Genomic DNA, 25145 nt, shown 5'->3' with positions numbered 1-25145 from the left:
GAAGATGCCTTTCTTTTTAATGACTCATCATCCCATTTTCTCTATTATTCTCTTCTTTGCTTCAAGAATGATCTGGGTAAGCTTCATTATCTGAATTTGTAAAATGGGTTCAATGCTTAATTACCTAGCAAGATGCAGGCAAGAACTTAGCATTTTCCTTAAATTTCTTCTATGTTTTAAGACACTTCAGGGATGAGAACTATGAGATCCTATATCAACAGATGATAATTTTTATCTTTACGAGTGATCCACAATCTACAGTGGACACAATGAGAAATTAAGAAATAGCACTTTTATGACTCTCATTTCACATTCACTCAAATCTGAACTGGAATGCCACAAAAACAACTCCCTGTTAGCCCAGAGGGAAAAAAAAAAAAAAGATAGAAAGTAAAGGGGAAATTTAGATTAGTCACAAAGAAGTTTCCCCGCCTGCCTGCAAAAGCTGAAGTGTTAAAACTGAGAGAGTTTGCTCTGCTCTTTCAATCACCTTTTATCTCTGGCCCTGGGACCTCTGTATATTTTCTGATTGATACTCTTTGTATCATCATTGGAGCCTTCATCTCCTCTTTTGCAGAGAAAAAGTCATCCCTCCCCCAGATTCCCACTGCTGCAGCATTCATCTTCCCTGCATCCAGACTGTGAAGATGGAAAGGACCCAATCCCTGGAAGAGAATCTGGGAAATGCATCAAGGCTGAGTCTGGGGAAGAACAAGTTATTGCTGGTGGCCTCGGTGATTCAGGGTCTAGGGCTTCTGCTTTGCCTCATCTTCATCTGCCTGAACTATGCTTCTCAGGTAAGAGGTACCACCGGGCATTTTTTCCCTCAACCTTGTGTCAGTAGCAGCTCCCACAACTGTAAACTGTCTCTTGAAAATGATCCGATGTCAAAATTGTTAGAAGTGGTTTCCCTCCCACCCTCACTTATTGCAAAGTGTGATCAAACACCCATCTCTTTCTCCTTTCCTTCCTTCCTTTTTTTTTTTTTTTTTTTTTGGTGGTGGCAGTGACAGAGTAGAGCAGCGGTAGTGCAAGGACACTACTTTGAGATTACTCTCATTTTTCTTTGCAATTCACCATTCAAGGATCCTGATATTCCTTTATGAGCTTGACTTTGAAACTTTGAATAATATAAGAAAGGAAACTGCAGACCAGTTCCACTTTCCCATCACATTAATAAACTCTCTATATACAAAGTTTGTTTTGTTTTGTTTTTTACAAGAATGCTGAAAGTCTCAATGTTAAATCCTTTTAAGTAGCAAATCTGTGCATTTTAGGGACCAGGATATTGTGTGTATGTATGTACACATACATGTTTTTACCTGTATAAATTTGACTTGACAATTAAATCAAATATTGTTTATAACCCTCTACCACTAACAATCACAATGTAAAGACATTATTTGGCATTTTTTCCAGTCTGTCTAATACACTGTATATTTTTTTTTTTAGTGGGAGATCATTTTTGTATTTGCCCCCTTAAGATATTCTTTCTATTTTTCCTTCTCTTTATTCTAGTTTTGTGCATCCCCCCCCCTTCAATATTATTTTTTCTTGTTTATTTATTTAGAAATACTGACATGATTTTGCCTTTAAGGAAGTTCTTGATGACAAGAGATTCCATTGAAAAGAAATCCAATTAATGCTATCCTTGCATTCCCTTTGGAGTTATTCTTATAAATCTTGTTTCCTTAGCTGACTGATTTGGGTTGGCAAAGCCTCTCCCTGTTAAAAGTCAGACAGTAAGAATTTGTATTCCTAAAGGCCACGTCCCAAACTGGACATCTCAGATTGAATCAGGATGAGATAAGCAGAGTGCTTGAAGATAACTGGGTTTGTCTCTGCCCACAGGATATGGAGGCTGGTGGGGATATGGTTGCGATCGTGGTACTGTGTGTATGTGTGTATGTGTGTGGGGTGTGCTTGCATCCCCACAAACTCCACAGTTGTAACTGGGCCAAGCTAACATCTCCAGCCCGGTTAACATGCTCACTCTTTGCTTAGCACACCACAGGTTTATTGCTCTTTGTGTAGAACCCTGTGATTGAAATTAGAGTAGGCGGTGTGTGGAGAGAGGACAGAGGGAGGAGTAATGTGTCCATGGCACGATGCCCATAACAGAGACCGGAATTGGGCTCTTCCGAGAAGAAAATAAACACAGGAACCAAAAAAAAAAAAAAAAAACGAAACAGCTGAGTGCATTCTGGGTGGTTTAAAAGTGTTGTTTGAAACAACCACAGCGTTACATAGTATATTCTTAATCTGTGGGATGATTAAACGACAGGACAGATGGATCCAGTCAAGGCTAATCAATTGCACTATCCTTTCTGGCAAGTTTCCCAACAAGTGTGTGACAGTGCTGGGAAGGAAAGGTAAGTCTGGCTACCAGAACTCTAGAACTCATGGTAAGCCCATCTGTGGGAGAGTTTTTCCAGTCTGGACGCAGTATCTCAGAAAAGATCAGGCAAGTTTTGCAGAAATGGAAGCAAAGATATAAACGGTGCTTTAGAGCTGTTGAAGAAAGTTGTTCTCATATGCTGGGGATGTAGAAATATTTCTGACACTTGACAGCAATTAAAAAAAAATGTTTTTCTTGGCATAAATATACTATCAAACATTACAAAAAACACACAAACTGTAGAAGACAAAATAGATGACTAGGACGTTAAAAATCACTTTTGTGCATAAAAAGACTGGAAAAAATTTCTTGTGATGACATATCAGACGGGGACTAATACATTTCCCCCCTTATTTCTAACTAGACTATTTAGCTAACATAATTTTAAATGATGGTATAAGACCCAGGGCAACACAACATTTAAACTCAAATACTCTATTATGCGGCAGGGTAGCATAGACTGGAATTTTCATTAAATTGGTGAGATAGGTATGTGAGCAAGAAGTGTTATAGATTCTCTGTTGAGGAAGGGACACACAGTGGTATTCTTCTTAAACCCACCTGCAAGAGGGCTTAGAATTTCAGATGAGGGGTGGGGTAGGTGGTGGTGGTGAAGCAGACCAAACCTTTATTTTTACAAGAACATGAGTCTAGATGATGTGTATAGGGGTGAAAATAGGGCTGAAATGCTCATTGTTTACCTAGAATCCCAATCTCTTCCAATGTAGGAGAAAGGTATTTGAAGGTATAATAATGCTTGTATCCTTATCTTAAATTGTATTGTTAGCCTTATAAAATAATTCTCTATTTGCATGGCTCTGTACATATACAGATAAAGCTATTAAACTCCATCTGGCAGTCAGTTTTCCCTTTAGTTCATTTAATAGTCTTTGTTTTTCATTGCTGGGCTTTTTTATTTGTTGTTGTTAAGTGCTGTCGAGTTGATTCTGACCCATAATGACCCTGTATAGGGTTTCCAAGTAGCAACTGGTGAGCTTGAATCACCAACCTTACAGTTCACAGGACTTTGTAGTCTGATGCATTAGCCCTTGAAAAACAGAAGCTTTTGTTTTGGAAATGCCAAGGAAAAAAGAAAAGGAAAAAAACATTGACCTCACCCACCCTTATATAATTCACTTCCCTCTTTAAGATTTGATTTTCTCATCTGTAACATGAAATGGTTGGGGCAGTTGATCTGTAAAATTTATTCCAGCTCAATAATCTGTTAAGTCTGGAGTTTAAATATGTGCAGAATGAGTATTAGGACTTACGGAGTACGAAACATACAGTTCAATAGATATTTGTGTCTAAGCCTAAAAAGGCCCCTCATGTGTGTGAGTGCTTTTGGTGATATTTTATCAGTTTACTTTGCTGTTATACATACACATACACTCTTCTACCTCTATTGTTATCGTTGTTAAGAGCTGTGGAGTTGGTTCTGACTCATTTCGACCCTGTATAGGGTTTCTGAGGAGCAGGTACGTGGTGTATTTGGACCTTATTGTTAGAAGTCCACCGCTTATTCTACAGTGCCACACCTCTATACTACTGGGGGGTGGGGAAAGTAATGGAGGTACCTGGAAAGTGTGTGGACAAGTTCTGTGCCATCGACAGACAGAATTAGAAGTCCTATCTTCTTGATTAAGTTTCAGGCTTAATTTGCCCTCCCCTCCCCCCTTTATAAAACTAATTTAGGAAGAGAAAGAAAAGCTTGCCTAACAAATCCTGCCTCAGATTGCTGTTGTTTTTCATTGCTGTCCAGTTGGTTCTTACTCATAGTGACTCTGTATAGGGCTTCCAAGGAGTAGTTGGGATGTTACAACTGTTGACCTTGTGGCTAGCAGTCCAGTGCTTATCCTATAGGGCTCTTGTCTCAGATTGTTGTTGTTGTTGTTGTTAAGTGCCATCGAGTCGCTGCCGACCCATAGCGACCCTGTACAGGGTTTCCGAGAGTGTAAATCTTTACGGGAGTAGAAAGCCTCATCTTTCTCCCGCGGAGCGGCTGGTAGTTTCGAACCACTGACCTTAACGATCGCAGCCCGATTCGTAACCACTACGCTACCAGAGCTCCTTATAGGGCTCTTGTCTCAGATTAGTTTAAGTTAAATATCTCTCCATGTTATCTGTTTTAAGAAATTCTTTTTTTTTCACTTTACAGGTATGCAAATAAGATTATTTCAAGCACAATTGACTTTGTGCTTCATAAGTAAACCTATGGAATTAGATTTACTTTTTACATACAGTATTGAACTGATTTCTCATAAAGGGTTTTGAGTATCTTAAAAGTGGTATTGAAAATGTATAGAATCTTGGATTTAGGGCAGGTATTGTTGTTTGTTGTTGTTAAGTGCCGTCGAGTCGATTCTGACCCATAGCGACCCTGTATAGGGTTTTCAAGGAGCAGCCGGTGAGCTTGAACCACCGACCTTGTATTATACATAGTTTATTTACAGATTGTTGTTGTTAAGTGCTATTGAGTTGGTTCTGGCTCATAGCGATCCTGTATAGGATATGTTTCAAATGCTGTAAATCTTTGCGGGAGCAGAAAGTCTCATCTTTCTTGAACCTTACGACCTTAAGTTTTTCAGTCCAGCGTTTATCCTACAGAACCACCACACTCCCTCATTTACAGATTAGGAAACGAAAACCTAAAAGGGTAAATGAATTGCTTATGATCTCCTACCTAGTTAGCTAGTTGTTGTTATTGTTAAGTGCTGTTGAGTCGGTTCCGACCCATAGCAACCCTGTATAGGGTTTCCAAGGAGTAGCTAGTGAGCTTGAACCGCAAACCTTAAGACTCAAAACGATTTTGCAGTACAGTGAATTAAACCACAGCACCACACCAGGACAGTTTCTAGTTAATCAGAAACTTCTAATTCCGACACTAGTGTGATTCCTACTATATCAATTAAAAACATCCTTTTACACATTCGTTTTTTTGAGTGTTTACTTGTGCATGGTACTGTTTGAGATACTGTAGTCAAAAAATGCATTGCAGCAAGTTTTGGAACTCTTTGAACTCACAGTCAAAACCCAGAATTGGGGCCCAAGTGGGCCAAGACATGTCCAAGGTGCAGTGGGAAGATGAGAGGAGGACAGAGGACTACCTAAATCTTTGGAGAGTCCGAACAAACTGGGCCGTGGGGGAAAGGGGAGCGGGCAGCAGGTAATGCTTGAGTTGATACTAGAAGGAGAAGTAGAAATTCTTTAAATAGATCAGAGATAGGTGTGGGTTGGGCGCAGAAGGTTTTCTAGGGACAGCACGTTGTTTAAAATGGAACAGAATGTTCATGGGGGGAAAGTAGTGGAAGAAGAGGCCCGAGAACCTAGGCAGAGGAAGATCACATTCCATTCTATGCAAAATAAAAACACAGGGAAGATGATCAAAAATGTTGCTTCTCCAAAATTTGCTTCAGTCATTGTGGCATACTTTTATGTTGGTAAGTACAGAAAGTGAATCTAATCTCTTACATCACTAGGGGGCACCACAGTAAAACTAACCATTTTCTGTTATCTTTTACGGAGCCTTTTTCCCCAGAGAAATTAAGACTAGAAAACATTTCTCAGAAAGTCAAGTGCTCATTTACATACAAAAAGATGAACAATATGACAGGCCAGTGGGATAGGGAAGGGGAACTAATATTGTATTTACACAGTAAATATTTTCTAAATGAAAAATCTAGACATGCGTTTTGACCAAGTGCTTACAACAGAAATGAATAATTTGGATGGTGATCATCTTGGGAAATCTCACATACATCCATGCATATAGACACAAGTAGCACAATAGGATGAGCACTGGACTTCAGAGTCAGCAGTTCAAACCCCCCAGCTGCTTTTCAGAAACCCTATACAGGGTCCCTTTGAATCAGAATAGACTCAGTGGCACTCAAAAGCAACAACAGATCAGAATTGAGAAGCAAGCAGAAAGGTTCTTAGTAGAGACCTAGGAATATAATCTCCCTATTGTGGTGCTGTGGGTTAATACACTGGAATGCAAAGTTAGTTTGAATTGCCAGCTGCTCCTTGGAAACCCTATACAGGGTCATTGTGTGTCAGAACCAACTCAACAGCACTGAACAACAACAATAAAAACATTAAGTGCTCATCTACTAAACGGAAGGTTGACAGTTCAAACACCTCTGGAGGCCTGGCTACAGCCTTGAAAACCCCATGAAGGCACAGTTCTACTCTGTAACAACACATGGGACCGCCATGAGTAGGAATTGACTCCATAGTAACAGTTTGATTTTTGGTATTCTTCTTTTTTTTCTCTCAGCCTGCAGGTACCAGTACTGGACAGGTCCAGCCTTGAGTAGGTGCTGACCCACTGCTCTTTTAATAATGCCTGCTTTAGAGCCCTTCATTCTCAAAGAACTCAAAGTTCTCTCCCTATTTCAGAGATTCTCCCTTTATGGAAACGGGAAGTCAATATTCTGAAGTTCTTTAGGTCAGAGGAGCCATGTGCAATGTTATTATTCCTAGTGAGTGAACACAACTGAGTTGCAAAGTAGACAGGTTAATTTCCCTCAGCCTTAGATCAAATAGGAGCCCTGCTGGCACAGCTGTTAAATGCTTAACTGCTAACCTAAAGGTCAGTGGTTTGAACCACCAGCTACTTCATGGGAGAAAAATATGGCAGTCTGTTTCTGCAAAAATGCACAATGTTGGAGATCCTACAAGGTCGGCATTGACTCAACAGCAGTGGTGTTTTGTTTGTTGTTTTGTTTTGTTTATTATACATGAAATATATGATAGAGTTTACAATGAAACCCAACTTCCCAACAAGCTATACTTTTGTATATTTTGTTTGTAGCTGCCCATTCTTTTGGTATCTGCATCTTTTCAAATGAAGGTCTTAAAACACTTCTTTATGTTAGAAAATGAAAAACAAAAAAATTTCTCAAATGTTTAAGGAAGTGACTGAAGTGTAGAAGAGCATGCACTGGACCAGGAAAAAGAGGACTCTGGTCTTGTCCAGACTTGTAACTTCTCTGGAATTCCTTGAGTCTCAGTTTAATCATTTTGAAAATTGAAAATGGAAGTGGTGGGTAATACTAACCCTATATATATTTTTTGGTTGTTGTTGTTAGGTGCCATTGAGTTGCTACTGACTCATAGCAACCCTATGTACAACAGAACGAAACACTGCCCGGTCCTGGGCCAACCTCACAATTGTTGCCATGCTTGAGCCCATTGATGCTGCTACTTTGGCAATCCATCTTCCTCTTTTTCTCTGACTCTCCGCCTTACCAAACATGACATCCTTCTTCAGTGACTGGTCCCTCCTGACAATATGTCCAAAGCATAAGAGACGAAGTTGGGCCATCCTGGCCTCCAAGGAGCACTCTGGCTGCACTTCTTCCAACAGAGATCTGTTGGTTCTTTTGGCAGCCCATGGCACTTCCAATATTCTTCTCCAATAGGAGGATCAAATGTTGTATTACAGAGCTTTGTAAATGCTAAGAAGATAATGATTGGTCATTAGCACCCTTCCATAGTGTCTTTGTTGTTGTTAAATACCAATGAGTTGGCACTTGCAAAGATCCTATAGGGTTTCCAAGGAGCCACTGCTGAGTTTGAGCTGCTAACTTTACAGTTCAAACAGATATTGAAGTCCAGTGCTTATCGTACAGCACCACACCAGGATTTCTGCCACTAACATGCTTGCATTGTAGTACACACACACACATACACATACCATAACTCAAATCTCAGCAGATCATGATTAACTTTATGGACCTTCATCTATCTACTATCATTCTTTGGCCTAAAAAACAAAACCCAAAACAAACCCTTAGTTCTAACATTTTAATATATATATATATATATATATATTAAATGAAGACCTCTTGGTTGCAAGAGAAGAATAGAAGAAGAAAGGAAATAATTTATGAGCATTTAAAATACTAATGGAGTTCTGGTGTGGCGCTGTGGGTTACTGCACCAGACTGCAAAGCCATTGGAACTGCAAGGTTGCAGGTTAAGCTCACCAGCAGCTCCTCAGAAACCCTATTCAGGGTTACTATGGGTTGGAGCTGACTCGACAGCAATTAATAACAACAACAATGTGTTAATAGGCCCAATATCTGTTTTTTGAATTGTATTTGGAAAGTTGTTCAGAGATCTAAATACATACACTTAGAACACGTGGCCCAGCTGTTTCTCTTTTTTTCTGTCTTCTTTGACATATTTCATCCAGTTGTCAAATGACTTACTTGGCTGCCAAATAGGGCAGAACATTATATTCAGAAAAGGCTTGTGTTCTGTTGGTCCCGGTTTCACAATACTAGAAACGTTGGGGATGTGATTGGCATAATTTTGTAAAATTATATTCTTTCCTTTTCTGTAGCCTTTTCTTTCTAAAGCACACCTTCCTAACACATTGCTGCCGAGTCCATTCTGACTGGTAGCATCCCTACAGGCTAGAGGAGAATTGCCCCACAGGGTTTCTAAGGCTATAATCTTTCTGGAAACAGACAGCCACATGTTTCTCCTACAGAGAAAACTACAGTTGGTGGTTTCAAACTGATGACCTTTCAGTTAGCAGTCAAACTCTTAATCAGTACATCACCAGGGCTCCTTGAGACCATGATCTTAGGTGGTCTATTAATTTGAAAATATCTGTCTAGTTTTGATAGCATGCAAATACTATTTATAAAAACATCCCAACCAAGAGAAAGATGGATAGACTCAAACTTTATTTCTTCTAATATTAATTTAATAAGTGCTTAGATAACCATTATTGCCAAAATATTGCATTACACAATTGGGGAACCAAGAGTTCAGTAATATAGTTTCAGTAATATAGTGAGTTTCAGTAATATAGGTGCAGGGCTGGGTCCCTGTACCAAAGTAAATATTCAGGATTATTTTGATGTCTTGCTGTAAGTTTTCCAAATGCAAATGAGACTAAGAGCTTCATTGTAGACACACTATAGTTATATTCTTCATTAATGAACTAACCACATAGGGAAGAGGACACCTGCTTTTTGTTATTGCAGAGAAGTCTATTGTGTTGAAAAAATATTCTTTGTAACCTTACTACCCAACCCCTTGGAATTTTTCTTTTGATACTATGATTTGCCTAGTCTCTGAAATGGAGGATCCTTAATCTTTATTTATTCCAGCCATCTTAACAGAAGCTGGAAATTGAGAAGAAACTAAAGCCTTAGTTAGGGAAAGGGCTTGCGCTCGAACAGGGCCCAAACCAGGTGTCCCTGCTCCCATCTCCAGGCTTCATCCATTCTTGGTTGCATACACAAAGCAATGGTTCCTATTTTTTATACAATAAAAGAGATGGGAAATAAGTGACTTGAAAGGGGAAGATATTGATTACAATAACGCTGCTGCTCCCTTTCTACTCAAGGATGAATGGAACAATTTAGAAAGTCTTGAGAAATGTCTGATTCTGCCTTGAAGCAGTGTCAGATGTTATATGACCATGCAGCCATTGTCTAAGGTCCTGGTGCCAATTTTTTGTCAGAAAACATTTATTTACTGAGACTCTATTATGTTTGAGGCATGGAAGGATGTAGTGTGATATAGTAGATAACCTTCTAGATTTTTTCCTGCAATTTCCTAATCACTGAGGTGAGGAAGGGAATTCTTAGACATGTTTTGGCAGATCCCTTTCTCAGTTAATATAGGAAGGGAAACTCAGCTGTAAGAAAAGATTCTGGAAATGAAGAGTTGGTACATTAAATCCATCGCATCATTTTGGAGTTGTTTACATGCCACATGGCTGATTTTGGCTAACTTGGTTATTTATATGAATGCATTTGTTTCTCTTAGGAATCTGTTAACAACTAAGCATTAGGAACAACAAAACCACAGTTTATGTTCTCTGACATGGGAAGGAATGGAATACAAATGGAAATCTCTGAGGGAAGACTCATTTCTAAGTAGATTTGACAAGAAGAGTGGAAGTGGTTAGAGGATGCTATTAGGAGATCCCATAGTTTGTGCATTGGAGAGAAGGGTAGAAGTTAAGAGAGAAGTTTCAACCAAAAGGAACTGTAAGGAATGGTGGAAAGTCGAAGAAAGAGAAAGTTTTGGATGATAATTAAAATGGATTTCTTTGGGTGGGTCCATTACTTCCAACAAATTATTTATTTAACCTTTTTCAAGACAATCTATGTTTGTCTTTGAGAAATGTAACTTTTAGGATAAGATTTTATGAGTATGGGAAACTCTTTGACCAAAGAACTAGCATTTGTTCTTTCTTCCCATTCCTTTCTTTTCCTATCTGAGTGGGGTTCTGAAATTCCCTGGTAAGATGTGGGGTACCTTAGTGAGGGGTTGTTTCCATGGGGAACTAAAGATACCCTAAATCGTAGGATAAAAATCTATCATCTTAGCCTACAGTTAGTTGTTGGTAAGTATGGAAAATTCCATTTTTCTATTCAGAGACCCCTTGAAACACACTCTGGGAGCTCATGTGATATGTTTTCACCATCTCTCAGATCTCTTCTGATTGTCATGAAGCCCAAACTGGGGGTGGAAGGAGATGGGGAGGAGAGAACACATCCCAGTGGAGGCTCGTGGTGAACTGGGGACTCCCCATCACAGATCTCTTTCCCCACCATCCTTCACTGACTCACTCCCTACCCTCACCCTCACCCCATCCAGGACCTTCACATTGTGGCCTACTATCAAGTGATGAAGGTGCAAGGCCCACATAGTGAATGTAGAGCCCACTTCCTGGTTTCATACTTGATAAGTATCATTCCCTCCTGTAACAACAGATCGCCCTTCCAGGACAAATGCTAAATGAGTATAAGCTGGGCAGCCCCATGCCACATCATACTGAGTCAGAATTGGAAGCTCACACACTCCAAACATAAACTGTTTAAACAAGCATCACATACCTTCTGTACATTACTGACTGCTGGCAAAACGGCTGGCATCAAACACTTTCCGATGAATTCTTAGAAAGCTCAGGATTCCAGGTGTTGAAAGAGGCCTGGAAAAGCACAAAACAATGGTTCCTAAAGTCTCTTATTGGCAATTCCTGCTTTATACTTGTCCATGGGCCTTCTGCTCCATGCCAGGACAATTGTACCAAATCAGAGTCAAGTTAATGGTTTTGCTAACTTGAACTACACAAATGACCTTATGGGATTGGCTGAGAAGTTCTTTCTGGAGGATATCCAGGAAATTTAAGATATGTTTGAGCATTTTGAGAACTATCAATAATAATAATAGTAATAACTTTGCCTTGTCCCAGACTGCTGATGAAAATAATTTAAATCTATTTTAGACTCTTAGATTAATACATTTCAAGAGGCTCTTTACTCTTAAGACAATGCAAGTTAAAGAGGAAGAACATTATCATAAAAAGAGCCCTGGTGTTTGGCCCTGAGCAAGTTTTTTTTTTTTTTTTTAAAAGAAAAATACACACATATTATCAGTTTGTTTGTATTTTTTTTTTTTTTTGGACAAGTTTATTTAACACCAAATTATTTTCTACTTGTATCTTCCTCAGTCTCAGGCTGCAGGTAAGAAAGTTTAGTCCAAAGGTAAAATATATGAAGATGTTTTTAACAGACTGTATGTAATCTACAGACAAGGAGCTCTGGTAGTGTAGTGGTTATGAATTGGGTTGCGAACCGCAAGGTCAGCCATTCGAAACTACCAGCTGTTCCATGGGAGAAAGATGAAGCTTTCTGCTCCTGTAAAGATTTACAGTCTCAGAAACCCTGTACCAGGGTGGCTATGAGTTGGAGCCAACTCCATGGCTATGAGTAGGAACCAACAACAACAACAATCTAAAGACAGTGTGAAATTTGAGATTCTTCTTCACTTATTTCTTCCCACAGTTTTCTCAGCATGAATGAATATAATGAAAACAAAGGGTAAGGAGAAAATTGTATGAGAAAGTTATCACTACCCATCTGTCAGTTTGTAGTACTATAGTGGTGTATGTATGTTTGATGCTATGTTGGATGTTGTTGGATGTATTTTTGTAGTTTGTAGTACTATAGTTTGTAGTTCTACAGTTTGTAGTACTATAGTGGTATGTATGTTGGATGCTATGTTGGATGTATGTTGGATGCTGGAAGCTATGTCACCAGTAGTTCAAATACCAGCAGGGTCACCCATGGTGGACAGGTTTCAATAGACTTTCCAGGATAGAAAGAAAGGCCTGATGATCTGCTTTTGACAATTCATCAAGGAAAACTGAAACAATTGTGACTCAGTATTGTCTACCTCACTTGCTGTGGAATGTTGTGCAGAGGGATTAATCACTAGAGGAGGACATTATGTTTGGTGAAGTAGAGGGCCAGCAAGGGTAAGAGAGTGAAATGGACTGGTACATGCCAGTGATTGTGAGAATGATACAAGACTTGGCAACAATTCATTCTACTGTATATAAGGTCACCTTGAGTCAGAGTTGACTCCATGGTGACTCTATCTATCTCTTTAAGAAAGATAAGGTCAAAAGAATAAAAGCAAGTTTCAATCTGACTAGAAGAGAGCCTTCTTGCAAGTGTATTTATTTTCAAATGATATTTTGAGTTTTGGGTAAGGTTCCCACTTGACAATTTCCACACAAATTGTTCAGTGACATTTAATACGGTGTGTCAGCTTTCTCTTTAATTGTGTTCTGTTTGTTCCTTTTCCAGTACTCTAGTTCCCCTGTCCCCTTGTCTTCTTAATATTGTTTTCAATAAATTGTTCACCTTTTGATCTCATACTGATGGTTCTTAAGAAGGGCACTGATCTTACAGGTAATATCTTTTATTTTGTGGGCCACTCTTCTATTTCACTAAAAGGTGATCTCAAGAGAGAGGTTCAGTTCTTCATTTAAAAGTGTCTCAAGGTGATAGTCTCAGGAGGTCCTCTGCACTTTGTTGTGGTTGTTAGGTGCCGTTGAGTCAGTTCTGACACACACAACATAATGGAACACTGCCTGTCCCTGTGCTGTCTACTGCTCCAGTTTGCCTTTAAAAATCTTAAATAAGAATTTAAGTTCTCTGAGGAAGTTCTTAACATTGATTCTCACTTTCCTCTCTGTAAAATGTGGATAATTCCTTCTTCACAAGATATTTTTAGCAGCAAATGAGGTGATATATTTGAAAGGACCTAGCTTAGTATGTGGAGTCCTGGGGTGGCACTGTAGGGTAAGCACTAAACTGCTAACCACAAGGTTGATAGTTCAAACCTACCAGCCACCCTTGGAATCCCTCTACAGGGTCACTATGAGGTGGAACTGACTTGAAGGCACTTAACCACAACAAACTCAGTACATGGCATGTTGTAAATGCTCAGCTTTTTTTTCTTGAACACAGCAAGCATGGTCCTGTTTTTAGATTTTCCTCCAGCTAGTTATGTTTTGTCCTTTGCTTATCTGGGTCTTCTTTCTCTTTTGAAGCTTAAGTCTTAAGTTTTTCCTCACTGGTGAATCTTTGGCCACAACCTACAATGATTTTCCATCCTCTGGTATCTTATGACATGCATTGTCTATGGCTACTTCTCATTTAACATTTTCTAGAGATTATCTTTGCCTTTTTATGTAGAGGGACACTTGCCCTGTTAAAAGGATTATGTGTCTCAGAGTCTAGGCTAGTGTAATACCTGCCACAAGAGTGGGTGCTCAGTAATTGTTGATGCTTCATCCAACCAAACTACTAAATAGTACAACCACCATATTATTCATGGAACCATTAAGTAATGGTAAAGAAAACGTTTCTTCTAGTAGAACAAACATTTCTTGAGCACTAGCTTTGTGACAGATATTGCACAGGGCATGAAAGTAGATACATTCCATAGAGTCAGGTCTTTGGGAGTTCATATTTTAGTGATTTTCAAATGTTAGACTGCAGGTTCTTGTAAAAATGCAGATTCTTGGGTCTACCCAGAATCACAGACTCTGGAATGAGTCAGTCATCTGCGCATTTTACACATTTTTCAGGAGATTCTAATGTACATTAACATGTGAGATGCATCAGGCTGTCAGAACTTCTAATTGTATCATCAGTTACTCCTAGACATAACTCATACAAGTTCATATGTCAAGAGCCTACTGGGCATTTAGTTGTTCCTGTTTTCCTGGTGTTTGTAAGATACTCCCTCATTCTTAGAAAGGAAGATTGGGTTCTGACTTTCCCACGTGTTCTCATTGTGAGGTCATTGTGAGACTGCTGAGTTGCCAGTCTACGGTGTGCTGCAACGTTTTCTCTTTTCCATGAGTGATGCAGAAGTCCACACACAGAATGGAATATTACTGTAGTTTTTATAGCAGTTTCTCCTCAATTCAAATGTGCTCTGGGAGAATAAAAATTACTTTGTGATCTAAAGAAAAGTGTATTGAAATAGAGAGCAAGAGCCAAATTCCTACATGTCTCTCGGCCTCAAAGTCCTCATTTGCAAAATTCAAGATTCAACTTGAATTCAACTCTTCTTTTATGTACCTTCATGCTTCTAAGACCATTGTATCAAGTCTCAGAGTAGATTTTGATTCTGGTAGAGAGACTTCTAGGGAGAATTTACATTTCAGTTTTGAGAATGGTGTGGACTCTTTAGACTTTCCAGACTGAATATGTGTTATACTATAGCCCATCCTCACCTAGAAGCCCTCATATACCTTTGATATTTCCAGATTTATTTTAGTATTTTGAGAAGACCTTGGTATTTTGCTTTTCTTGGTCTAGAAAAGATGTGTTTGCCTATACATGTGTGTGTTTAGTTTCCTTGTAACCTTTCTCTTAAAGCCCAATACTCTATTCTTCTGGATCATAGAAACAGAGAGGGCTGATATTTTGGCAGTTTTTTGTTTTTTTTTAAAATTAATTTCTTCATTCTATAAAGATGTAAGACTTTTACAATGTTGTTGTTAGTTGCTATCATGTAGATTTCAATTGTCTTAGTTATCTCATGGTGTCTGTCATAGTTCTCTAGTGCTACTGTAACAGAAATACCACAAATGGATGGCTGTAACAAACAGAAATTGTTTCTGTTACAGTTTAGGATAAGAGAAGTCCTAATTCAGGGTACCAGTTCTAGGGGAAGACTTTTTCTCTCTCTTGGCTCTGAGAGAAGGTTCTTGTCTCATTTTAGCATTTGTGGTGCCTGACACTCCTTGGAGATCTCTGTACGCCTTGGCATCAATCTTCCTCTGGGTCTAGGAAGTTCGCCGTGCAGGAAGTATGGATCCAAAGGACATGATCCACTCCTGGCTCTTCTTTATTGGTAATAGTCAGGTCCCTTGATCTAGACTTACTTGATGAGTCTCTTTTACATCTTAAAATACAACCTAATCCTGTAACCTTACTGGTATTCTAAAACGTCGGTGGCATAACTTTTAACATTAGAGTAACATGGAAGCCAGCACAGTAAGACAGATTGACAAATGGGTGGTAGTATGTAATGTTAGTACAGTACATGACAATGTTCCACTGCTATTCACAAGGTTTTCAGTTTCTAACCATTCAGAAGTGGTCTACCTCTCCTTCTTCCTGCTCTGTTTTACTCTGAAAGCGCCTCTGAACCCTGCCCACCATGGGTGGACCCTGTTGGTATTTAAAATACCAGTGGCATCGCTTCCAGCATCATAGAGACATGCAAGCTACCACAATCTGACAATCTGACAGACGAGTGGTGGGTATGTAACATACAATAAATTATGAACATGACACAGACCTTGTCTTTCATGAACATACAAAAATAATAGCTGACATTAATAAACTCCTTACAATGTTCAAATTGGGTGCTAAAAATTCACATACAGTGTGTCATTCAATCCTTACAAGAATCCTCAGAGATATCGATTTTTGTTATCACTATTTTTCATATGAAGAAACTGAAGATTAACAAGATAGTATAATTTCCTCAAGGTCACATAACTAAGTAGTTTGGTGGAGGAGATGAAACATGGATCCCACAGCTGTATTATAAATCAGTAGGTGGTAAATACCCATTAGAATTATTCAATGGCATACTTGCTATGGTAGTACAAAACCCAAAAATCAAGAAGTTGATTTTGGCATGGAAAATAGTAATAAGACTTTGATCAGCAGAGGCAGATAGAACATTTTTTTTTTGTAGAAAGAACAAGCTAAGCAAGATCTGGGAGATTCCAGTGAGAGTATTATGTTTTATTTTCACAGATAAGAAAACTAGAATTCAAAAATGGTCCGTAACATTTCTAAATTCACAAAACGAGGGAATTCAGAATTTGAACTGAATCTGACTCCAAGTCAATGCTATTTGTACTGTCCCACCCAAACTTTCTTCCCAAAGGCAAGGAAATTAGAGCAAATGGTTGGCTAGATCACTAGACACAGAAAGGATATGTGTTCTGTATGTTAATATGCTGGACTGCAAAGTCAGTTTAAACCACAAGGTCAGTAGTTAAAGCTCACCAGCTGCTCCTTGGAAATCCTATACAGGGTTGCTATGGGTCAGAACCAACTCAAAAGCACTTAACAACAACAACAACATAAAGTTTGATATGGAATTTGGAGTCAAACCATGGAGAACCTTGAATTAGGTGCTGTGATGCTGGTCCGTGATTATTCAGCCTGAGGCAAGAGGTAATCAGATATGGAGGAAGAAATTGGAAATATTAACAGCCAGGGAACAAGAGGAAGGACCTTTTTTTTTTACTACTTCATAGCCTTACATAGATTTGACAGCATTGATACTAGGGAGAGACTTCTGAGAATATGAAAATTCCTACCCATGGGTGACCTTCAGGAAAAGGAACAAGGTGATCTGAGTCTGGAGTTTCAATAGACCAATCCAAGGCAGGAAGTCACATGTACCTTTCCTTTCTACCTCTCAGTATCTTGATCTCAGAGGATGTCAGCTTGGTCATTAATGCCCCTATTTAATCAGGGAACTTCAAAAAGTTGGGAAATATTTTAATTTTCAGGAACTTTCTGAAGATTTTGTAAAGCCAGTCAAATAATCACAAGGACTTTGTAGAGTGGGGACTTGAAGTAAATTGGGGGATACAGGAGGATTTCTGTTCTTCTCTATTAAATTTGTTAGTTGTTGCTGACTCAGGTCTTACTTATGGTGACCTTTTGAATAACAGAATAGAATGTTCATCTTCATGATTGTTGTTTAATGCCTTTCAACCTTGAGGTGTCAGTTTCTAGCACTATGTTTGCCAATATTCTGTCATGCTCCATAAGATTTTCATTGGCTAATATTTCAAAGCAGAGCACAGGTCTTTCTTCCTAGTATGTCTTAGTTTAAAAGTTCTGCTGAAATTTGTCCACCACTTGAAATACCAGAAGCATAGCTTCCAGCATCACAGCAACATGCAAATCATCACAACATGACAAACTGACCAATGGGTGATAGAAAGTTGCATCTTATAAAATTGAAATCATGGAAAGTTAATGCTGAAATGAATGCCTGAGATCTTCTAGTAATCTTTAAAGATGAGAAAAAATGAAGTCTAGAAAGATTATGTAACTTGCATATGATTCCCAATACCTGACTTGTTGGTATTCAAACCCCAGTTGCTATATGTGGCACTCAATACACTTTATACTTCCCCACAGGCTGTTTCTGACTTTAACACGATGGTGATTTATGCTGACTCACTTTCAGGGAGTGCATTTGTTTACCCAAAGGATTATGGTAGTAGGGTAATGTGTCTTTTGAAAGGTCTTTTTCCAGAACACCATCTTAAGTAGAAAGAACAATAATCCAACAGACACAAAAGCTCACAGAGGGGAGAAAACCAAAGACTCCCATTTCTACCCTAGTCAACACATCTTTCCATGTGTTCAGCATACTATGCTAATACAGTTCTTGAGGCCAACTGCTGGCAGCATTCAGAATGGCTCTCCTTTCTTCCTACGCTGCCTCTTGGTTTCAACTGGTAAGACCGTGAGAAGTAGGAGATTCCTTCATCTGTGTGGGCAGTCTCTAGTGGAATCCTCTTGGCTGTGGTTACTAGGTAGTTAGTGTGCCAGGTGAGTAGGAAGCTGTGATTCCACTCTCTAGGGTATGAAAACAAATCACTCACCACACCTTTGATCGGGACATCTCACCCAAAATAACCTTGTAGAAAGGACTACTGTTTTGGCAGACACAACAGGCATTGTTTTTTTTTTTTGTATTTTTCCCCCTATTATTATTTTTTTTTTTTAGTATGTAATATAAATATAACGTAGCGTAGGTAGCATAACACATTGAACTGCTAACTACAAGGTCAGCAGTTAGAATATACCAGCTGCTCCATAAGAGAAAGATGAGTCTTTTTGTTCCCATAAAGAGTTACAGCCTCAGATTCCCTATACAGGTTTGCTATGAGTTGGAACTGACTCTACAGCACAGTACCACCACCAATATAAATATAAATATAAATATAAATGTAAATATAAGTATAAATATAGGATCCAAAGTTTTTTTCTTTTTAATATGAAAAGTAGAACATGAAAATTAAGAGTTTCTCTCAATCCTGACCTCAGGGTTCTAATTCCTGTCTCTAGAGGCAACTTTTGTGGCCAGTTTCTCATGTTTTCTTTCAAATATATCCAATGCCTATATAAACATTCTTATCATTTTTAACCACCATTTGTCTGTCAGTTTGTCATACTGGGCATTCTGTTGTGCATAGGGTCAATCTGAGTTGGTACCAGCTCATTGGTACTTATCAATAACAGCACTATTTTTAAAACACAAATAGGAATATACATCATTATGTCATTTGTTTTTTTCACTTAGTGTATCTTGGAGTTTGCCTCATATTGAGCTTCTTGGTTATTTTAACCAACATATTACCAAGGCATTTTATCTACTGGGCTTCTCTTTATTGTTTTACTTCCTTTCTTGCTGTTGAGTACTCACTTGGTTCAAATTGGATTTTCCAATTCACTGAAGAGAGGGGAAAAGCCACATATTAAGAAAAACTACACCCAAATTAGGGCTGGATTGGTTTGATTGCCCGTGCTCCTTGGAAACAAGACATTCTTACTCCTATATTATAGTAAATGAGCAAGTAATCAGGAAGCTTCTGGAATTCACTCCCAGTACATTCTGGGAGTCTGTGGCCATGATGAATTGATTAGTCACAGATGTCTTCAGCTTGTTATGAACAATGGATTTCATAACAAGATGACTATTAAGTGCTCTGTTATTCTAATACAGGCAATTGGGCAGTGGCATCCCTAGGGTTGATGTGACCCAATGTGGTTACTCATGGTGTTATGCCACACTCTACCCCGCCCCCCATGGACTTCCTCGAGTGGTATGGTTGTACCAGACCATACAGAATCCTTAGAAATGTTTATTATCAATTTTAATCAAGTACTATGTGATAAATATAGTTATAAATTACTGAAATGTGTTATTTCTTAGATTAGATGAATAATAATAAACTTTTTTGCAAAACATTTTATTATTAGAATACTCCTTAGAAGTCAAGATTGCCAGACTTTGTCTCTCATATTTTGGACATATTATCAGGAGGGACCAGTGTCTGAAGAAGGACATCATGCTTAGTAACATGAAGGGACAGACAAATAGAGGGAGACCTCCAAAGAGATGGATTGGCACAATGGCAGCAACAATGCACTCAAGAGTAGCAATGATTATGAGGATGGTGCAGGACCAGGCAATGTTGTACACCAGGTCATTATGAGTCAACTGACTTAGCAGCACTTGATAATAACAACAAAATCTTTCTACCTTACTTACAGCATTAATAGCTACAACTTATTAGTAATTGAGCAGAAGCCTTTAAAATGTTTAATCCTTCCTTTCCTTCAATTACTACTTCATTCTCAAAAAAGATATTCTTATAGGTCCACAAATACTACTTACTACAATATGGTAGTTAAGATATGGAAAAGTGGACAAAATTAGTAATTATAAAAGCAATGGCAGTTACAAAAGCAACTGTGCTTGTAGCATGTGGAGATGAAATCATGTTATTCAATGGAAACAATGAAAGCGCTGACAAAAGTGATTTGTGTTCCGATCCATAGAGACCCTGTATAGGGTTTATGAGGAGCAGCTGGTGAGCTTGAAATCTCTGACCTTGCAGTTCAAACCGACTTTGCAGACCAGTGCATAAGCCACACCTTTGTTAGAAGGTTCAAAAAGTAAATAGTGTAAAGTTTTACCTTGTAGGTATATTGATAATGTAAACTGGGTTTATATTGTTTTTTTTTATTTTTTATTGCTGTTATAACTAACTAAAAAATAATAAATTTCTGCCAAAACACTGCCCAAAAATCTGATGACATTCATTTTGAGAGGGTTCTCAGACACTCTGTGAGAGTGTCACCTCTTGTAGTCTGCACCCCACACACACCTCCCTGGTAATGCCACTGATTTGGGGTTCAGTGAGTCAAAGCAATATACCAAATAATTTATTATGTGACAGAACTGAGGACAGATCTCAGATGACTGAGTTAAGAAGCAGAATAGTCTTAATTCTTTTAAAAGATGTTTTATACTTAGGCAGGTTTGCATGAGCTAAGTGGGGCAGAGGTAAATAATGATGTATGTGTACCCTTGCAACAACAGAGTTCTGGGATACAGGGATTAAGGCATGGTTTGAATGGATAAAAGAGGGGTAATAATGTTAAGATGCTTGGCTGTCTTTTGAATCCTGGTTTCTCTTGCCTACTATTGTAAAATAGACACTTGAGGAGGAGAGACAGGAATAGCCAAAACATCACCATAGAAAGCTTGTAAGTCCATCTTCAGCCTATAACTGATTGGAATACCTAAAATGGGGCTAGAACTTGCCCAGTGAAGCAGGCTTCTTGTGGAGCCTTTGCATTGCATAAGACCATAGGTGGAATCCTGATATCCATCCAGAATCTTCTTAGGTGGGAAATTTCCACTTGAAAGGACAAGCAGACCAGCCTGGAGCAGCTAGAAGAACAGAAGATACTTCTTGAAAGAAAGACCAGCAGGAAAAATCAGCAATAATGGCAGTTTGATTGACTATTACAAGAACAAGCAAGTTGTTCGTCTGGGAGCCATCAAGGCAAGTGATCAGGTCCCCTCAGGGCAAATCCCCTTCCAAGACTAAGACTCAAGGGGAATCAATGAGCAGGCATGTGGTCTTGCTGGTGACCACGTTGGTCACTGATAAGGAGAAGTGGGGGAAAAACAGCAGTGAAGTTGTGGCTGAGTCTGACCACATTCAATAGACTCCTGTGAACCCAGATTGAGACCTGGTTGGCCAGCAGTATGGCAAGACATGGGGACTCCTCCTAGGCCCAGAGACAGGGATATGGACACAGAGGACTAGAGCAGAGAGTGAAGTGTCCAGCTGAAATGAAGTGAGGAGAGATGCACAGGAACACCCATACTTGCAGATAGTACCTACTTGAATTGGCTTTAATGCCTGGATGACCAGAACTTGACTAGAAGAAGAAAGAAGAGGAAAAAAGAGTAATCTGCTATAATTTGATGAACTGAATCTACATTTATGGAAGTAGTATCTCAAAAGAGGGAACAAATCTTTACAGCCAGGATCATTCCCACCCTCTGGATACACAGGGATGGGCAACTTAGACATTGGCTACCTAAAATGGGAGGAGGGGGGTGCTACAAAGTCAGTAGGTGACTGGTTTACAAGCTTTCAAGAGGGAGCCTAATTCCAGAGGGTGCGGGGGAAGGTAGAATCTCCATTGAGTGGTTTCCAACCTGTCTGGATGGGGTTGATGAAAGGAGATGGGGACAAGACTCTTGTGGTTCAATAATGATTAATTGCTATCAGGACTGACTGTGAGTGTTAGAAATGTAAAGGTAGATGTTTTGTAACAAAAGGAGTAGAGTGGTTGATTTTGCAGTTGGTCCCTGGGACCATCAAGGGAGAAGAGTGGAGTGCAGGACCATATCCAGAGAAGCAGTCACGCCAGAGATGGAGGCAGAGACGATGACTTGGAGAGATGGAGCAGCTGGGACACTGGACTCAGGGAGGGAGAGGGTCTGTGTGCTGATGGCTGGGGGGCTGGCTTGTGGGGTGTACCCTTTGGTTGTTTTATGATGCATAGAGGGGATTGTAATCATTGCAGTGAAATGAAATACAATAGAAGGAATGTAAAGCTAATGTTCTCCCATTTAAATGATCACACAATTCACAATAAAAACTTTAAAAAAGAAAAGATGTTTTAAAAAAATAAAGATATGTGGCTGGGGATTTGGGTCTAAACTGAATAGAAAAAAATGTCTTTTGTCAAGTTCTTGTTTAGTGCAAAACCCTTTTGGAGTTTCTTTCTATGGGTTACTTCATTGGATATGCTTTGCCAACTTCATTTGTTATTTTTTTTTCTAAAAATGTATTATTTTTCTCCCTTAGACGGTACCACCTAAGAATTCTCCAATTCAAAGTATCAAAGTACAATTTACTGGTAAGTATTATCAAAAGTTCAATTAATTCACATCTTAAAAATAATCATCTCTTCAGCTTCCCCTCTTCTCCAGAGCACAAACTCTTTCCCTTACCCTAATGAAGCAATATATTTGGTACTTTTTGGAGCCTGCCTTTCATTTTCATTCATGACAAAGAGGTCTGAAAAAAGTAGAAAAGGAGATTAATTAAGCATCAGACATACAAGATCACTGTGCTAATTACCTTATTGTTGTTGTTAAGTGCCATCTAGTAGGTTCTGACTCATAGAGACTCATAGGATTGACTGGTGACCTTGAACTGCTGACCTTGTGGTTGTTCAAACTGACCTTGTGGTCCAGTGTTTATCTTATAATACCACACCAGGACTCCTAATTACCTCATATAACTCACTTAATTTCCCTAAGGACATTTTGAGATAGGAATTATTATCACTTTTTAGGTAAGAAAACTGAAGTTTTACTTTCTGTAAATCTATCTGACTATAAGACTCATCATTGTCTACTAATCCTATTTTAGGACAAATTATACCTTAACGTGGGTTGTCAGAGGCTCTAGATATGATGGCAAGGTGATACTATGATGCTTTAGTTACCAGAAGAGAATTGTTTAGAGCTATGATATTATACTATGATAACCACTGGTGATTTCTATATGAATAGCCATGCTTACTAAGTTTTTCTGATCCTGAAGTAAATTATATATATTGGGCTCCATAAATGGTCCTTATTTTTAATTCAAAGTATGTCTTTTTACATCCTGAAATCGAGCCTTCCAACAAATCACGAATGACTGAATTCTAGCCAGCAATTGAGAACTGTCATTTCCCATCAAATAGGGAAATGGACCAAAGCACAGAGTCCAAGACACAGTTGCTTGAGCAATCAGGATAATGTTGGGGCTGATGTAGAAATGACACGTAGGCTTTTTGACTTACACTTAGATTGAATTGGTCACACAGTCCTATCAAAGCCATTGCGCTGCCTCCTTCTCCTGTGGTAGAGACACTTTCCAAATTAACTAAGAAACACACACACAAATATACTCTAGCAATAAGGAGGTAGAAGTGAGGAGCAAATCTGCTTCCTTAAGTTACCCCCTCCTGCATATCATTTAGTTCATCCTGAGTTCTCAGGGATTTTGATATACACAGCTGCATTATTAGGCTTATCATGTTTGGTAAGGTGGAATGTCGGAGAAAAAGAGGAAGACCCCCACGCGAGATGGATTGGCAAAGTAGCAGCATCAGTGGGCTCAAGCGTGGCAACAATAGTGAGGTTGGCCCAGGACCGGGCAGTGTTTCATTCTGCTGTGCATAAGGTTGCTATGAGTCGGTACTGACTCGATGGCACCTAACAACAACAACATTATTTTTAGGCTTAATTAAGTGACTACTGGCCAAGGCCAATATAAATCCAAAGGGACTTCAAAAGGTTCATGGAAAAATGCAATTAAACAATAATGGATTTTTTTCCATAAAGTCTTTGAAGCCCCTTTAGACTGTTTGTAAGGTCAGTGTCCAGACTATATGAAAGATTTTCATTCCAGGGTCAAGTACAGGGAGGATAGAAAACAGGTACGAACAATTGCTTTGATTCAAGTTTTTAAGTAGTGTGGAGACCTGGGGAAAGGGACACACATAGTATTCTTTACCATAGTTTATTTTCTGAGCAAGAAAGGAAACAAACTTCTATGTTTCCAACACCTCCAGGTTCTAAAAAATCAGGAAATCCTTAAGACCCATTTCCTACCTGTTGTGACAATTGCTGTAATCACTTAGCTCCCAAATCCCAGCCCCATGTGACTTGGTCACTTGGTCACAAGAAGTATTACCTTTTCCTCCTCTTTCATTCCAGATACAGCAGGCTCCAACCCATGTGTAGAAACACAGTGCTCTCTTGCTTTCACTCATTTTAGTATCTCTCCTTATCATGCTTTTCTCACCTGTCCAGTCATATTGGAAGGTTGCTACTCATCACTGTGCTCAGAAATCATTCAATTTTTTTTTTAATTATTATTTTTACACCTTCCCCTCCCCAGAATGTGAGAACGAGAAAGGATTCATCCTCACGTCCCCAAACAACCAAGTAACCATGAAGGTGCAAGACAACTCCATCATCATCAACTGTGATGGGTTTTATCTCATCTCCCTGAAGGGCTACTTCTCCCAGGAAGTCAGTCTCAGCCTCCCATACCGGAAGGGTCTGAAGCCCCTCCTCCCCCTGACCAAGGTCAAGTCTATTGATGCTGTCACAGTGGCCCACTTGGCTTTCAAGGACAAAGTGTACTTGAATGTGACTACTCATAATACTTCCTGCAAAGACATTTGGGTGAATGGTGGAGAACTGATTCTCATCCATCAGAATCCTGGTGATTTCTGTGGCCAGTGAGGATTTGATGACAATACCTAAG

The 25145-nt window shown here is 39.1% G+C and overlaps 1 protein-coding gene across 1 annotated transcript; it reads left to right on the top strand.

Moving 5' to 3' along the window:
• The first annotated feature begins 647 nt into the window (after positions 1-647).
• LOC102819526 (tumor necrosis factor ligand superfamily member 4-like) lies at positions 648-25123 on the top strand. Its single transcript, XM_006867097.1, has 3 exons — positions 648-797; positions 22683-22734; positions 24774-25123. The coding sequence occupies exons 1-3, from the start codon at positions 648-650 to the stop codon at positions 25121-25123; spliced, it is 552 nt and encodes a 183-aa protein (XP_006867159.1).
• Positions 25124-25145: the final 22 nt, after the last annotated feature.

Source organism: Chrysochloris asiatica, unplaced genomic scaffold (assembly GCF_000296735.1).
Source record: "Chrysochloris asiatica unplaced genomic scaffold, ChrAsi1.0 scaffold00100, whole genome shotgun sequence".
Taxonomy (NCBI): Eukaryota; Metazoa; Chordata; class Mammalia; order Afrosoricida; family Chrysochloridae; genus Chrysochloris; species Chrysochloris asiatica.
Note: the sequence above shows the minus strand (reverse complement) of the source record. Positions and strands in the feature narration are given on the sequence as shown.

Bases quoted from the DNA above. Each gene is read 5' to 3' on its own strand.
- LOC102819526 (XM_006867097.1), top strand. From the start codon at position 648: ATGGAAAGGACCCAATCCCTGGAAGAGAATCTGGGAAATGCATCAAGG. The intron at 798-22,682 runs GTAAGAGGTACC...TTTCTCCCTTAG, and splicing joins GCCTGAACTATGCTTCTCAG to ACGGTACCACCTAAGAATTC. The intron at 22,735-24,773 runs GTAAGTATTATC...TCCCCTCCCCAG, and splicing joins TATCAAAGTACAATTTACTG to AATGTGAGAACGAGAAAGGA.